At 38.0% G+C, this 17,582-nt stretch overlaps 1 protein-coding gene across 1 annotated transcript; it reads left to right on the top strand.

Moving 5' to 3' along the window:
• Nucleotides 1-9,435: 9,435 nt before the first annotated feature.
• On the top strand, nucleotides 9,436-16,338 carry LOC146158003 (uncharacterized). Its single transcript, XM_083383625.1, has 10 exons — nucleotides 9,436-9,556; nucleotides 11,248-11,409; nucleotides 12,218-12,340; nucleotides 12,631-12,783; nucleotides 13,492-13,608; nucleotides 14,322-14,441; nucleotides 14,735-14,830; nucleotides 15,292-15,426; nucleotides 15,708-15,775; nucleotides 16,201-16,338. The coding sequence occupies exons 1-10, from the start codon at nucleotides 9,472-9,474 to the stop codon at nucleotides 16,336-16,338; spliced, it is 1,197 nt and encodes a 398-aa protein (XP_083239751.1). The 5' UTR covers nucleotides 9,436-9,471.
• Nucleotides 16,339-17,582: the final 1,244 nt, after the last annotated feature.

The raw sequence follows: 17,582 nt of genomic DNA, 5'->3' as shown, positions 1-17,582 counted from the left end.
ACAAACTAACAATAAAAGTGCATAAAGTTCATAAAAACTGTACGATGTCCGGAGAGAAAGGTTCGATGATTTACAAAAGCACAGAAGCGAGTTCAAACTCCTCCATGTAACGAGTGTCGCGTCTCGCTGATAATCCAGTTCGATATGGTTGTGACGAATCAACTCGTCATGGGTGACGTCAGAATGACGAGATTGAAGTGACGTCACGATAACGATTAAGTTACGTCATCAAGTTCGTCGTGTTGACATGAAAAACAGGAAAAGGGGTTAGTTGAGAAAGCGAAAAACACTGCAGGCCTTAGGTTTTGTTGTTGGAGCCTAGCCCTAGCCCTAGCCCTATACCTTAAGCCCTAATTCCTAATCAACTTACCATGTATTACTTACCCATGTTAACTTACCATAAAGCGCATGTTTATTTCTGAAGGAAAGAAAGAACGGGTTGTGGTACTTACCTGGAAGAAAAAAAACTTGTGTAAACCTGTAAAAATATGGTTAGACCTGAAAAAAGAAAAAGTATAAAACCTGCAAAAAATGTTGTTAAACAATCTGAAAAGAAAATGGTTAGGCCTAAAACTAAAGTTGTTAGACCTGAAGGAATCTGTTAAATTCAGCATTCAAGCGAACTCCCGAAATTTTTGCTGTCTCAACCTTTCCCTTTATCGGCAACAACAAAAAAGTGCACTCTGCCTCAAAAAATGTTTCATTTTTAGGGTTTTGTTAAGTCGTAGACTTACTAAGTGTATAAACATAAAAACACACAACACGCAGTTCTTTCGTCGGGGAAGAATTCCATCGTCTCATCGCATCGTGGTTATATTGGATTTGCCCTTCACGAAAATAACTTCTGGGTAGAAATGAAACCTCGCAATGTCAAAGGTTCATTTGCTAGCCAAGGGTTATTTTCGTTCAGCGCGAGTTCGATTGAGGTTATAGTTCGAATAGCTTTTTATATTCCATTTTTATTTATAAATATACATGCAAATTACATTAACACACGTGATTGCCGATACTAACGGTTCAGAGCGGTGCAGAAGTGAATTAAATAAAGTGCAGTTTAAGTGAAAAAGCTCTGAACCAAACCTGACAATTTCTGCTTTTCAGAAATACAATAGAAGTGCGAAACATCTACAATAGAAGGCGTGGCTGTCACGCGAATATGCAAGTTGCGAAATTTAAACAGATTTTTATTTTATATTTTCTTTATTTGAAGATTTAACTTCGCAACAAAACAACGTCAACGTCAGCTGTGGAGTCGATTAAACTATTTTTACCAAGTCCTGCCTGCAATTATAACTAAAGAAATGGAGCTCATGACCGGACGAGAAGCTTTTGACAGCAAGACTTCTCGCTTAAATGGTTTTCTACAAAGGGAAACCAGAATTTCTGATTTACCTTAAAAACGCGCTTTTATTAATTTTATAAACATTTAAATCATTCAGATTTAACTGGTTTTCAAGCGGTTACTTGCCCAGCAGTTTTATTGCTGCCTATTCACGGGGACAGAGGGAAAATTTAAAGTGGGAAATAAAACTGCAAGGCAAGGCCTGATTCTGCTACATAACAATCGGGCTGCTCCCGTCAGCTATGTTGAAAACCAGTTCCTACGGGGACCAGTCATAGCTCCAGGAAAAAGAAAAAGGAAGACTTCATAAACCATAACTTATTTGTTGTTTAAACGTGGTTTAAAGAACGGTGTCAATGCGCAGCCCTATAAAGATTTTCACACAGCACGGTTCTTGCCTTAAAATCCCTATTTTTACCCAAAAAATCACACAGGGCATTTAACTGCATTTAAAATCTAAAGCCAGGGGGTGGGGGGATCCTATGCCCTACGCGAGGTTTGGTGCCAATACCGGTTTGTATTGACTTGCGTTACCCGGACACAAGACAAGCCCGTGAACACAACCGTCGGAATCTAGCACGAAAGTCCCTATTTAGTAGTTGAAACCGCCACACTTCTACGACATCCTACGCAACTTGGTGGCGGCTTATCCCACTATTTGTAACGCGAAGCTAAAAGCAACCTATTTATTCAAAATGGGGCCACGAGCTCTTCTATGGGCCACCTACAACGCATCCTAACCTTCTCGTGGCACCAGAACTACGTTGCACCGCCAAGATCAAGCAAGGTTCCCTGCCCGAACCTTGCTTTGACCCAAGCGGTTTCCCTGCGTCAAAAGAGGTTAATACTAAAGCCTATAAACTCCACAGTCGAGATTGACGCGCGTGACAGCCACTAGTTGTTACATCACCTCGTAATAGTTGTACGCCCCAGTGGCGTATAAACGAGATCACCCAAACAAAACGTACAAAGTTATTCCAACATCGAACATTCTTCGTCCAGTTCCGTCGCCAAATAACACGAGGAACTTACTAGCACGTGTTTTAAGCAACTCGCCGCCATTTCAACAATCAACGCTGGAAATTTGCGCCGCACCTAAACGTAATTATGGTAACCTGCCTTTATTACAACCACGTGTGACAGATTTTTTTTTAGGGGGGGAGGTGAACTGCAAACTGCAAGAACTGCAATTGTAATCTACAAGAGATTTTTCTAACTGTGGCACAGCTAGCTGTAAAATTACAATAACACGTTTGGTAATAATTATTCGAGGCAAAGCGGGAATCATGCTGAGAACCATGTAAAACATAATAAACATATTTTGCCGAAAGAGCAACCATACAATTGAAACAATGCCTGGAAGCAACAGGATATTCATAATATACATAATTAGAATTTTCTGGAATTTATTTACTTTTAAAACGAAGAAAATACAATGTGAGGGTGGCATGGCACCGTAATTAAGTTTTTTCAACAATTTTTTTTATAATGAAAAGGTTGCTACGGTCAGAGTACCTTAATTGCAAATCTCTTCAAAAGTTAAACACATTATCTATTTGATTTCCCGGCCAAATGCGCAACACAGCGCAATTAGCGTGGGTGGGACCTCTCACCTGGTCGATTGGCGAAGAATTTATTAGAAATTTTGTTACCGGCGTCTCCACAATATGCTTATATGGTTGCACAGAGAGGTAAGCTGCCGGATCACAAGGCTGAAAAACAACAGACGTTTTAAAGCATAATGGTTAAAGGTTGTAGATGAACGTAGAGTGAATATCAAAGCTAATACAAAAGTATATAACATTTTTTGAACGTTTCGAATAAATTTTAAGATAATTGCTGCAGGTTGTAGTTAGACGTAGATTGAATACAAATCTCATACGGAAATAGGTAACATTTTGTGAACTTTTTGAATTAACCCTAGTAATAAATGACTGGAGGTTGTAGTTAGACGTATAATTAATATCAAAATCCATACAGAAGTAGGAAGCATTTTGAACGTTTTAATAAATCTTAAGATAATGGCTGGAAGTTGTAGCAAAACGTAGAATGAATATCAAAGCCCATACAAAGCATAGATAACATTTTGTTAACGTTTTCAATAAAATAAATAAAATAATACCCCTATATTTTAAAACTAAAGGTTTATTAATTGAAAAAAATGAACAAAACAATAATGCGAAACTTTTAAAATATGCTACCTACTTGTTAGAAACTAAGACCGAATGCCTTTGATGAACCGATACCCGATGCCAAGTGGTTGTATCGGTACTCGTCCGATAATATCGGATCGGAGCCGATACCCGATGCCAAGTGGTTGTATCGGTACTCGTCCGATAATATCGGATCGGAGCCGATACCCGATACCAAGTGGTAGTATCGTTGCTCGTCCGATAATGTCGGATCGGAGCCGATACCCGATGCCAAGTGGTAGTATCGTTGCTCGTCCGATAATATCGGATCGGAGCCGATACCCGATGCCAAGTGGTTGTATCGGTACTCGTCCGATAATATCGGATCGGAGCCGATACCCGATACCAAGTGGTAGTATCGTTGCTCGTCCGATAATGTCGGATCGGAGCCGATACCCGATGCCAAGTGGTTGTATCGTTGCTCGTCCGATAATGTCGGATCGGAGCCGATACCCGATGCCAAGTGGTAGTATCGGTACTCGTCCGATACTAGGGTGGTATCGGTGCCGATCGGAAACCATTTCCACAAAACGTGACGTCACGTTGCTTCCTGACGTGTTTTCGCTGCCGAGTTGATGCTCCCACGACAAGAGACAAAATACACGCGCCAGCTCAACTTAACCACCTAAGCTTCGTGTCAATATTACGAAATATTGAAGTGACGTAAAGCGGGAAATGCGGGAGTCGGTACTGTGTGTTCTTTTGCTTTCGCTAATAACCACTTACCTTAGAAAATAATGAGACGTAGAGTTTGCTATTAACGCAACTTAATGTTTGTGTTTACTACTTGATCGCCTATACTTGTCTTCGTGTCTATATTACGAAGTAATGAAGTAAAGGAAATGCGAAAGTTGAACAGGCTGATATGGTAAAACTCCTTACTCCAAATTATTTGCTAACCACAATTAGGTATAAGACGGAAATTCGCAGACGGGGTAAGGTATTTTGGCGAGGGTAATTTCGTCCGGGCGAGTGCTGATTTAGGACACTTGCCCGACTAATGAGTGTAAACTTTAATTCAACATCAATCCTACTTTATTGGATTTAAAAGAATTCTAACTCTGGCGCTTTTTTTGTCTTTTATTGTCGCTAATAACCACTTACCTTATAAAATGATAAGATGTAACGTTTGCTAGTTACGCCACTTAATGTTTGTGTTTACTATTGTACCTTTCAAGTCTTAATTTCAACTTCAAATTTTTGAGCTAACATTAATTTTAGTACAAGGTTGAAACAAAGTATTTCAAAACCCAGAAGTTTTCTCTGAATTTCTTTAATTTTTTCCATAAATTATCACGAAAACCTGTGGTTGTCCACCTGCAATTTGTTCGCCTGGGAATGATTTGTTGGCAACGCAACAAATATACAATTAGGCATTTTGCTTCAAACGGCGAAAATTAACTAGAAATGATTTTTCTTTTTTTTATAATTACGACCCTCGTCTTTTTTGACCACCAAAAGCCCGGAACACCAAGGGACCCGACCTAGCAACCCCCCCCCACCCCCCCCCCCCCCCTTTGTGGGGCCTCAGGTTGAAGAGATTTGTAAAACGTATAAACAATCAGGAATTATTGCAGAACAAGGGGAGGAAAATACTTGGGGGTGTTAGCCCCCCTCCCACACCCCTCAGGGCCATAGAGCGGTGTCCTGGGTACCCGTGTATTTATTATTCGAAATATTTGCCGCGCCCACATTTGTAACTTACATTAGGACTTCATATGCTCCCTAGTGGTCATGCTAGCATGTCTAGTGCTGAGAAACACACTTATTTTAGGGTTGTGTGCGTAGTTTGTCTTAGTTTCATTAAACTACTTATCTTGATGGTGAGTAAAAATAATCCAATTAAACGTAAATTGAGAGACAGAGCTCACTTCGAAACATTGACGCGATTAACGGCGCACATATTATTTATTCACTTAAAAAATATTTCAGTCCGAATTCCAGTTAGGTAAAAAATCACCCTTGCGCCACAACTCATTAATTCGCTGTTAAACACGAGACAAGGTGCACTGCATTGACGTGAAACGCGGAAGATGCTATTGTCTGTTCTTTCACCGCTACTCAAAGGGAAATGACAAGCCTTACCGCGTCGTGTTAAGCACCTTGCGAGGTAATGTACGATTGTTCGGGATCAGACGAAATAGCTTTTACGTGACAAGGAAATGACAAGAAGTGTTTGCTGCTTTGCTATATAACTTTTGCTCACCTTCAACCCGCCATTAGTTCCCTGTGACAGTTTATGTTTACAGCGCGATTTTAATGTTCTTAAGTTTTGAAGTTTTTACCAAACGCTTGCAAACTTTTACTTCTATAGCAGGGCAACTTTATCAGTAAGAGCGTTATTTATGTTTGCTGAACGCAATTAAATGATCAAATTTAACTATTTTCTAATCGTTAAATTTGCTACACTTTCGTAAAGTTAAGGCATCGTCGAATTTTATGATTATCCTGAAAGTGTGGGAATACATTTCCTATTTTTTTATTTTTTGAAGTTTAGATTTGTTAGTATTTCCTGTTAATTTGTCGGGATGACGCCGATATCTGTTGCTGTTCTTTTCCTGGGACTGATGATCGCAATTCCAGGAACCAACCAGATCAGTACATATCCAGAAAGTATGTGTTTCAGTGTTAAATTATGTCAGTGGTTCTCAACCGGGGTGCCGCGGGTCCCTGGGCTGCCATTTCTAATGCCCGGGGGTACCGAGCGATATTTGAGAATTTTTAAGAGTCTGATTTTTGCTCGACTCTTTAAACGTTTTAAAGATTAGATTGGGATAAATCCAACTATCACTTCGTACGTTGTGTAGAGTTGATGTGTGTTGTTTCAGTTCTGTTTATTGTGACATTCTAGTGCAGACCTGGGCAACATACGGCCCGCCAGGCAGTTTAATCCGGCCCGCGGCTTATTTTCAATAAAATACATAGGCTAAGCGAAAACACGGGGACTTTCTACATGTTTGGTTGTATCACTAACACTATTTCTAGGGACGGATCCAAACTCTATTTTAAGCCTGTTTCGAAGAATAAAATGATTTTTTTGCGCTTCGCGCGAATCTTTTCTGTCTTTTTCGTTACCTCCACGAATTACTTTCCACGAACATATTTACAGATTAAAAGCGTCTTCTGCACTGTGGCATTCCGATAAAATATGAGCGAAATACATGCCGTTGTCTAAACTCTGAAACATACAAATTCACGTTTGTCAGCCTAATTTAGTTAATGCCATGTTGTGTATTTCTCCCGATTTATGCCTTCTTTGCAATATGGCCATTGTACCAAAGTATAACACATCGGTAACTTAAAGCCTCACAAACTAAAAAACATTGTAAGTTTTTTGTGGGAAATTTTTACGTATTTAGCCTTAATTTTTTAGTCAACTCGACCCACAACTTGATAAAGGCCAATATATCAAGCAATGTACATTTTTTTATCTGTGCTCAATGCTTGACGTTCCCCTCTATGTCTTAATTAAAATTTTGGAACAAATAATGTAGGTCCTATTATACTATTATATAAAACATATATTTTTTACTTTCCTATTAAGCTTAGCTCATTGATTTCCACAAACCATTACAAAGCAACACTATCTAAACCAGCAATTAATCTATAAATAGGCTACCATAGTAGACCTATTGAGACCACCGACATAATAACGTCACACTCGAAGTAATAACCACTACAGAATAAGATCGAAAATAGTCTAAATAAGACCTAAACCAGAAATAAGTTTAAAATTAATCGGAACACGACTTAAATGGACAAAATAAGGTTTTTAGTCTTAAAGGCTGGAGTCCCTTTAAAGATATGCAACTATATAAAACCTATATAATAAAAAAATGCAGGCAATTTAAGAGAAATACCGGCACACCTAAAAAAAAATTCGCGCTCGCTTCGCTCGCAAAGTGCGCCGCCCTGTTTGCATATGTCTCTAGGTGAGCCCCAAGTAAAAAAGGTTAAGAAACACTGAAATAGCCTATAGTCACATTTTTTCCTTTGTTTTAAATTCGACGTAAATTGCACATTTGCGCACTACTCCTAACGTAATAACAAGTTCGTTAGCTAATTTATTTTTTAGCGTCGTAGTATGACGTCATATTACGTGCATTTGAGATTCTCTTTTTTGACCCGGCCCGCGACAACATTTTAAGTTTCTCATGTGGCCCTCGGTTAAAAATAATTGCCCACCCCTGTTCTAGTGAATTACCTACGGAAAAATCGTTGTAAGGGTGCCGCAATCTATTTAATATTTTTTCTCCGCAAACCATAAAAGGTTGAAAACCAGTGAATTATGAATTCATAAATAAACTTAAGTAAAACCTTTGTGCTAACGTAATAATTTGCTTTGCAAACTCTAAGGTATTTACCGCTCTTTGAATATTCATTGGTTCTAAGTGCAGATGTCCGATAATATCGGATCGGAGCCGATACCCGATGCCAAGTGGTAGTATCGGTGCTCGTCCGATAATATCGGATCGGAGCCGATACCCGATACCAAGTGGTAGTATCGGTACTCGTCCGATAATATCGGATCGGAGCCGATACCCGATACCAAGTGGTAGTATCGGTGCTCGTCCGATAATATCGGATCGGAGCCGATACCCGATACCAAGTGGTAGTATCGGTACTCGTCCGATAATATCGGATCGGAGCCGATACCCGATACCAAGTGGTAGTATCGGTACTCGTCCGATACTAGGGTGGTATCGGTGCCGATCCGAAACCAAATTAAAATAGCAATTTAAGCCGAGGTTTGCGACCCAACTAAACCAACCGCGAAAGGTAATTATTTTATATTTAAAAACTTAATAGGACCCAAACTTTTTCTAACTTGAGTAAATTTTGTCCAAATAACCAGGAAAAAGCCTTAAATCTTTCAATTATATGTCTATATTGCTTGTGTTCTCATAGTATTGACCGACATCACAATTTAATAACGGACTATAACGCACATTACCTACCACTAACTGTTTCGCAACTTTTTTCTTGATTATCCACAAAACGTGTGACGTCACGTTGCTTCCTGACGTGTTTTCGCTGCCGAGTTGATGCTGCCACGACAAGAGACAAAATACACGCGCCAGCTCAACTTAACCACCTAAGCTTCGTGTCAATATTACGAAGTATTGAAGTGACGTAAAGCGGGAAATGCGGGAGTCGGTACTGTGTGTTGTTTTGCTTTCGCTAATAACCACTTACCTTAGAAAATAATGAGACGTAGAGTTTGCTATTAACGCAACTTAATGTTTGTGTTCTACTTGATCGCCTATACTTGTCTTCGTGTCTATATTACGAAGTAATGAAGTAAAGGAAATGCGAAAGTTGAACAGGCTGATATGGTAAAACTCCTTACTCCAAATTATTTGCTAACCGCAATATAAGACGGAAATTCGCAGACGGGGTAAGGTATTTTGGCGAGGGTAATTTCGTCCGGGCGAGTGCTGATTTAGGACACTTGCCCGACTAATGAGTGTAAATTTTTATTCAACATCAATCCTACTTTATTGGATTTAAAAGAATTCTAACTCTGGCGCTTTTTTTGTCTTTTATTGTCGCTAATAACCACTTACCTTATAAAATGATAAGATGTAACGTTTGCTATTTACGCCACTTAATGTTTGTGTTTACTATTGTACCTTTCAAGTCTTAATTTCAACTTCAAATTCTCGAGCTTACATTAATTTTAGTACAAGGTTGACACAAAGTATTTCAAAACCCAGAAGTTTTCTTTGAATTTCTTGATTTTTCTTTTTTTATAATTACGACCCTCGTCTTTTTTGACCACCAAAAGCCCGGAACACCAAGGAACCCGACCGAATCGCTAAATTTAAAGCTGCACTCGTCGAATTTTAGAATTATCCTGATAGTGTGGGAATACATTTCCTATTTTTTTATTTTTTAAAGTTTAGATTTGTTAGTATTTCCTGTTAATTTGTCGGGATGACGCCGATATCTGTTGCTGTTCTTTTCCTGGGACTGATGATTGCAATTCCAGGAACCAACCAGATCAGTACATATCCAGAAAGTATGTGTTTCAGTGTTAAATTATGTCAGTGGTTCTCAACCGGGGTGCCGCGGGTCCCTGGGGTGCCATTTCGAATGCCCGGGGGGTACCGAGAGATATTTGAGAATTTTTAAGAGTCTGATTTTTGCTCGACACTTACAGCTTTTGTGTAAGATTAGAGTGTAATATAACCAAATTATAACTTCCTGCGTTGTGTAGAGTTGATGTGTGTTGTTCCAGTTCTGTTTATTGTGACATTCTAGTGAATTACCTACGGAAAAATCCTGTAGGGGTGCCGCAAATCATTTGTTATTTTTGAGGGGTGCCGCAATCTATTTAATATTTTTTCTCCGCAAACCATAAAAGGTTGAAAACCACTGAATTATGAATTTATAAATAAACTTAAGTAAAACCTTTGTGCTAACGTAATAATTTGCTTTGCAAACGCTAAGGTATTTACCGCTCTTTGAATATTCATTGGTTCTAAGTGCAGATGTCCGATAATATCGGATCGGAGCCGATACCCGATGCCAAGTGGTAGTATCGGTGCTCGTCCGATAATATCGGATCGGAGCCGATACCCGATGCCAAGTGGTAGTATCGGTGCTCGTCCGATAATATCGGATCGCGGCCGATATCCGATATAAAGTGGTAGTATTGGTAATCGTTCGATACTAATGTGGTATCGGCGCCGATCCGAAACAATTTTTTTTTTCAACGCCAGTCTGATATTTTCGAAAAAACGGAAATATCTTTTTCGAAAAAATGATACCAAATGACGTCATTATTATGTTTAAATAATAAAAATAGATGAAATTAAAAGGTTAAAGTAATTTTATCCAGTTATTAAAGTTGCTTTAAAGTTAAGAAGTTTAGTTACCCCAGTTGCTTAATAGTTTCTCATAAATTTACCCAATAAAACGCTTATTGCGTCGTCATTTTCAAAATGCTTAGTTGCCCGCTCGCACTGCGTAGTACAGCCGGATATACTTCATCATATCAAATATCGATTAGTGCGTAAGTAAACTTCATAGTGCCATCTAGTGACGGTAATAATAACCTCTTTAGCGCCCCCAACCGGACATTGAACGACTTTATGTTTTAGAAATTGCGTTCCAGGGAGTTTCAACAAACTATGCTCTTCAAACCATTCTAACCCCAAGCATTTTTCTGGTTTGCGTATTTTAGGAAGTTTAATGGGCAAACCAGGTTACTGGAATGAAAACACAATACTTTGTTTGAGTCTTAAAGCTCGAAAAAATGTAATTAATAGTCTTTAGCTAAATGATCCACAAAAACACGCTGGGGAGCCGCAGTTTGTCAATAACCCACCCTTTACCCATTATATTTTACTGCTTAAAGTACGCAAACCCCAAACAAGGTTTGGGTTATACAATGCTTTAAAGAGCATCTATTACTTCCGGATAATACGTCATTTTTATTTTGAAACTGCTTCGAAAATCATTAATAAGTATTCGCGCCCTTTTAGCGTCATCTAGTGGTGGATATAATACCTCTCTAGCACCACAAGCGATCAAAAAGAAACTTAGCCTTTGGTAATCGCTCAGTCTTATCGCATTGCAAATTGAACTTAAAGTCAAAAACAGACATATTTCTTGTCCATAATAACTTTTGATGCTTATTTAAAAATTAAGTGAACGCTTCCCGATAGCAATGCATAGAATTTACTTGCGTTTGTTTGTTTTTCTCAGTCACTTGCGACACTGATTTCACTGACTTGACCTACTCGATAACTCCTTTGATCTGCCCTGGAGAATGCTGGAGACAATATGATCGAAATCAACTTTGCGGACTTGACAAATATTCGGGCGGATCAATTTGCCTTGCCGCCATGCAGCTCGGCCTAATTGACGGTAAGTAGGTGTGTTATTTGAGCTCGACGTGCTGAACTGCATACTGAGCACTTCTGTTTAAGTTTTCTGACTTATTTAATATATCAGGGTCTTAGCAAGCTAAATATATTGGCGTGGTTCAGGCAACTTTGAAATCAATATTACTTCCAGGTGCAGCAACATTAGGGCATTTGAGCTGTAGAATTCTGTTCACGCACTTGTGGAACTAGATTACGAGGTTAAAATTGAATAAACAATAAAAATGACAGAATCAAAAAGAAGCTGTTTGAATTAAACGTGTGCTTCGGTAAAATTTTCTACAGATTCTACTAATTCACAATGTTTGTAATTAATTTAAGACTAAAAATCACACTGGTTGAATAGAAGGAAAGTTTACAACAATTTTTTCACTTGGTTGATTCTCAAGTTCTTTCAAACTTTAACAGTGTTCCATCATTACTTAATCAACTTTAAAACAATGTATCTTTAATGTAGCTTAATAATATTACGCTACATTACAGATCTGTGCATAGTGTACCCAAGTATATTGGTATCCATTACGGTAAAGCATTCAAGCTTCAATAATGCACCTTGCTATTTAAAAATAGCCTGATTAGTGTCGATAATTTTAACCTAAACTGTTGCAATAATGTTTAAAAACACGCCACTTTACATTCTGAGGTAAACGAACTGAGTTGCTACAAACCTAATCAGGATATAAGCTGAACTATTTTACTTTAAGTGTAGATCAAGGCGGTTTGAGCCTCGCGTAACAAGGAAGTTGTTGCCTGTGTTCTTATTCGGACATTATTGCACATTTAATTTACAGATTTTGGTGGCTTCGCTATAGTTTACAAAAACATGAACGTTTCTTTCAAACCCGTGGGTGGCTCAAGAAACGGGGTGGCATCCCACAACTGCTCACGTTCTAAAGTCAGCTACACATTCGAAAGTAAGTGTTTAGACCAGGGCTTTTCAACTGGGAGATCATTGGACCCCAAAACACGGTATACAGCTGTGTTGTATTGAATTAAGTAAATGACTTGACTTAAGTGCACTTAAGTCACTGTTTTAACTTGACTTGCCTTATTATAATGGTTACAATAGCTTGACTTATATTAAGGTTCTTTAATTAAATTTACTTAAAATTTGGGTTAGTTAAGCTAATTGTTCGTTTTTTAGTGTTTCCCATGCTAAAAAATAGAAGAAAAGTCATTTTGATATAATGTTTTCTTTATACAGTAACCTGCGATACGAACGGGAATGCGAAGCAGGCTCTGAACGAAGCTACGTGCCCCTCTGGATGCGGGGGTGGTTTGGTGCTAGGGAGCGACCCGTACCACGTCAATTCGTCGGTTTGCAGCGCTGCTGTGCACGCCGGGAAAGTGACTAAAGGTGGGGGCTTTATTTTAGTTGATAAAAGGAAAAACTCGGCTTGGCTGGGATGGATTTAACTATGCTAGGCTTGGGATCGGTGGGCTGAATGTTGTTGGGCTTATCTGGTTGAACTTGAAATTGGGCTGGATGGGCTTTGGTTGAACTGGGTTTTAAACATACCGTACTGGACAGGATTTCGCTGGGTTTATCTTGGCTTAGCTGGACCACTTTAAATCAGGGCTGCTACTCGGGACTCGAGTAAGACCACGTAAAACTACCCGAGCCCCGAGTCCGACGTGCGCATGCGCAGTACCAAGTTGTGATACTGATAAGATTGTAAATTGTAAATTGTAAAGGAAGAATAGTATGATATGGTGGATATTTTCAAACAAGGTGTTGTGGGCGGGTGAGTTATATGAGAACCGTACGAGTGTATTGCTGAATATTTATTTTATTTAGTTACGTAAGTGACGGAATACAGACTGTAGATGTAGAATCTTAGCGGGACTTTGCACATTTAGCCTTTACCACATTTAATTACGCATTTAGCCGGAGTCGGACTTGGCTCGGGTTATTTTTAATCGACTCCGCAGCCCTGCTTAAACATTTCGTTTGGTTTATTGGTGCTTGGCTGGGAATGGTGATTATCTAGACTGATCGTTGAGCTTGCTTTGGATGTGTTGGGCTGATTTTTGTCAAGCCCAAGCTTTTGTTAAATATTTTCAGAACATGGAGGCGCAGTGACCTTCTACAATTTCGACGACGTGCTTAACATCAGCGGGTTAGTGGGGAACGGAGTGGCTGGTGCTTCCGGGTCGGCCGTTAAAATCTTTACATTCAAGCGTAAGTTAAGCATTCATTTCGCGCCCTGTGAAACGAGGAGACGTAATTTCACCTCAAGGAATGTCATCCTTCCATTTTACTTCGAATTCAAAGTTTCTGTTTCTACTTGCGGTTTAGGAATACAAACCCGAATAAAGTATTACCGTTTATCCTCTTTCCTGTTAGGGCATCTTGGAAGTATAAACTGAAGTTGATGTTTAAAATAGTTTTAAACCTTAACCAAACAGTGAATAAAGTGAAAGCATTTATTTATTCCTGCTTGTAAATCTTTATTGACAAATAAAAGTTGATTAGAGAAGGTTAAGTTACGCATATTTTTTTTATAGTGTCTCTAAAGCTTTACTTAACAGTACAATCTTTTCGTTGTTATTTTACGTGTTCTGTTGGCCCTTTCACGTCTGCTTTTAAATTAGCCTTAAGGTTTTGCCAATTCATTAAAATAAACGCACTTTTTCGCGCTTCACGCAATTAAGCTGCATTTCGCGCAGAAAACAAGTGTGTTTGTGTTTATTGGTATGCGGATGCCCCCTAAAATCTTGGATTCGCCCCGAGTTATCTGTTATTTTACGCGCTATTTTAAGCGGATTTTTCTTTAGTTTTCTTTGGCGAATTTTATATAATCTCTTTGATCTTTTTCATATAATCACTTGTTTTTTTTATAAATATATATTTATTTTTTCGTTTTTTTATTTTTTTTATACAATGTTTGGCAGTTATAGACGAATGCAAACGTCCAACCGAACCGTGCGATAACAACGCGACTTGCAGTGATGATATTTGTGGATTCCGATGCAGCTGCACGCCTGGTTACGAGGGAAAACTGTGTGACATAGGTAAGGTTACCAAGCTAGCTTATTTGTCGTTAAATAGAAAGAGCAACAAACACGCATTGGGTTTATTTAGGGCAGGTTTAACTTGAAAAGTTTTACAGTCGAAGGTTTTTTCTCCAGTTGATTAAAGTTTATTTTCTTACTTTGCAACCTGAGTTATAAAATAAACTGGGCTGGCTATTGGCTGGGCGGGTGACAGGATACATTGTTATGTCACTTCTAAGGGACACTAATTCTTTCGGACGTCAGTATAAAAGTTTATCTTTACTCAGATATTGACGAGTGTGGTCTGACAGGTTCGTGTCATGCGAATGCAACTTGCAACAACACGAAAGGATCGTTTATTTGTAGTTGCAATGCTGGATTGTATGGCGATGGAAAGAATTGCGGTGGTAAGTTTAGCATTATGACAGTTTGCAGTAAATAAAAACAAACCTACAGTTTTAGGAACCCTCTAAAGCGATACGTTTTGTATTATTTGTAGCGATAAAAAAATAATAAATGTCGTACAACTCCAGAATGATAGCATATTACGATAGATTACCGGTTCGGTGCCAAAATGTGCAAGCATAAAACTATTATCTAAATAATTTTTTTTTAAATTGATGTGAAATTTGGAAAATGTGCCATTAGCTTTTATTCCAGGGAGGCAAAAAAATCTATGGAATGTTAAAAACCCACCTTGTTCTACGGTTTGCAACATTAAATAGATTAATCAATTGGTCTGATTTAAACACATATTTAACTGATTAATTGAATATTGATTTACAGAGTATTTTACGAGTATTGTACCAATTTTATAGAATATGTTACCCACCAGTGAAATGGGTTGATGTTTACTGCTTATATTAAGGAATCGAGACATGCTATGCTGGAGTCAAGGATGGGAGAGTAAAAAACTCGCAGATGACAGCTTCAAGCTTTCATCATTTACATCGTATCCCGAGCGACGGCCGACTTGACGGAGCTAGCTTCTGGCGGCCCAAAGGTGAATGGTCCTTTACACAATCAAGCTTTACGTTTTTAAAGTTTAAAAATTCGTAAAAAATGGTCCTTTACACAATCAACCTTTACGTTTTTTAAGTTTAAAAATTGGTAAAAAATGGCCCTTTACACAATCAACCTTTACGTTTTTTAAGTTTAAAAATTCGTAAAAAATGGCCCTTTACACAATCAACCTTTACGTTTTTGAGATGAAACAAGAAAAGAAAAAATAGACAATCAATGGCCCTAATAACTTTATTCCATCTAATTATGCCACATTTTTAGATTTAACTGGGGACTGGATTCAAGTAGATTTTCTGGAAAGCACAAAGATCTATGGAGTTGTAACGCAGGTAAGTTTCCCGGTTCGATAAATTCTGCTTTGGGTTTAACAAAAAGCCAAGGATAAATTTTCTTCGCTTCTTTGAGCTTTATTTCGTGCAAAAACAAATCCTTGCGGATTGTATTACAGCATTTGTTTTGAACGATTGCTGCATTTTCTGGAACAATATTGCATATCTATAATACTAAAACTAGTGAACTTCCTAGTAACTAATGTATTAAAAATAAAAGACTTTATAAGTGATAAGCAGAAAAAGCTGTTAAATGTTTTTTTCTTGTTTTTCTTGATTGTTACAATAGGTCAAAGTTATTTGCTGTCTGTACGTATATCAACAGAATGCATGTTCACTATCATGAGTATAACATAAAAAAGAGAACAAATTGACAGGCAGTAAAAAAATACTTAATATAAAACCATTTGTCTGTTTTCATCCAGGGTGGAAGATATGAGAATGATTCTACTAAACAAGGTTGGGTGACCAAGTTCAAAATAAAGTACAGCGAAGACGAAATGAACTTCACATTTATTAAGAAAAATTCCACCGTGAAGGTTATTTTGTTTCTTATTCAATAAAGTTGATTGGAAGCGCTTCTGCAATTTTCCAGTTGCGTCAGCTTTCAAAAACAGCGAGAGTGCTGTGTAGTAGCCTATTCATGGGTTTTCGCGGAAAAATTGCTAAAACACTTGCTGTTGCAAATATTAGTACCAACGGTTAATAGAGAGAATCTAGGATTTTGTTAGGGCTGACCTATCAGTATTTCCAGTTACCCATGCTTATTGGTTAATCAGATATAGAAGGTTGCTAATCAAACTTTTTTACTTCCCGAACAGCTATAAATAAGCCTTTAAGCATGCAAAATAAAGGCAGTATTCTAAAAGGTATTGTTAATGCAGAAATATGTTGGCCTAATCATGATTGTTGCAAGTAAAGCCAAGCCAGAAAAACAACTTCCGTTAAGTGAGGTTCGAACTAACGACCTCGGTCAAACCAGGGCTGTTGCTCTACAACACTGGTCGGCAAACTTTTTTTGTCGCAGCCCAAAGAGTTCTTTTCAAAGCTATTGACGACCCACTACGTAAACATGGCCGGCAACAGGATATTTGTTTTGAGTTGGCTTTAAAATGACGTCATACAGTTGTGTCATAAAACAATTGTTCCTGAAAACACCTGTTGTTGTCGAATGAGCTTGTGCGCAAATATGAAATTAAAATGCAGTTCAATTGCGCTTATCAAATTGTGTTTATGTGGTTTAAATTGGCAAAACTTTAGTTAAAATAATACATGTCGCATATAGAACATGTTTCCGAAAATTGCTCGAAATAACGGCTTTTATAGTATAATTTAACACAAATTTGACTGCAAAGTTGTGAGTCTCACGACTCAAGAAACCATACAATATCGCTTTTGTGCCCAATAGATTTAAGTAAAATTGACAAATGTACATAAAAATTCTTTCCATTTGACGCCACAAGTAACGTCATAGTTGAAGTAATTTAGCAAACGCATTGCTCACGAACAAAGCGGTGTGGTATTCCGCAACTAAACCAAGTTTATCGCGTGACACACTCATTTTGGTTTCAGTTAGAAAATCGTTCACCAGGCTATATTGATGTATAAAAGATTACCACTATATCATCTAGCAATCGCATAAAATGTGTAAAATGCAGAAAATACAAAAATGCATATATTACGTGAAATCTTTGTTGTTTTTTGATAAATGTTACTCACGTTAAAATAGCCATATTACAATGTTAAATTGAAAATTACATTAACTAAGTATATTTTGGTAGAAATTACATTTTGCATTGATTTCACA

This window comes from Ascidiella aspersa, chromosome 3 (assembly GCF_963924565.1).
Source record: "Ascidiella aspersa chromosome 3, kaAscAspe10.2, whole genome shotgun sequence".
NCBI lineage: Eukaryota > Metazoa > Chordata > Ascidiacea > Phlebobranchia > Ascidiidae > Ascidiella > Ascidiella aspersa.
The sequence above is the reverse complement of the archived record's forward strand: the minus strand, read 5'-3'. Positions and strand labels throughout refer to the sequence as shown.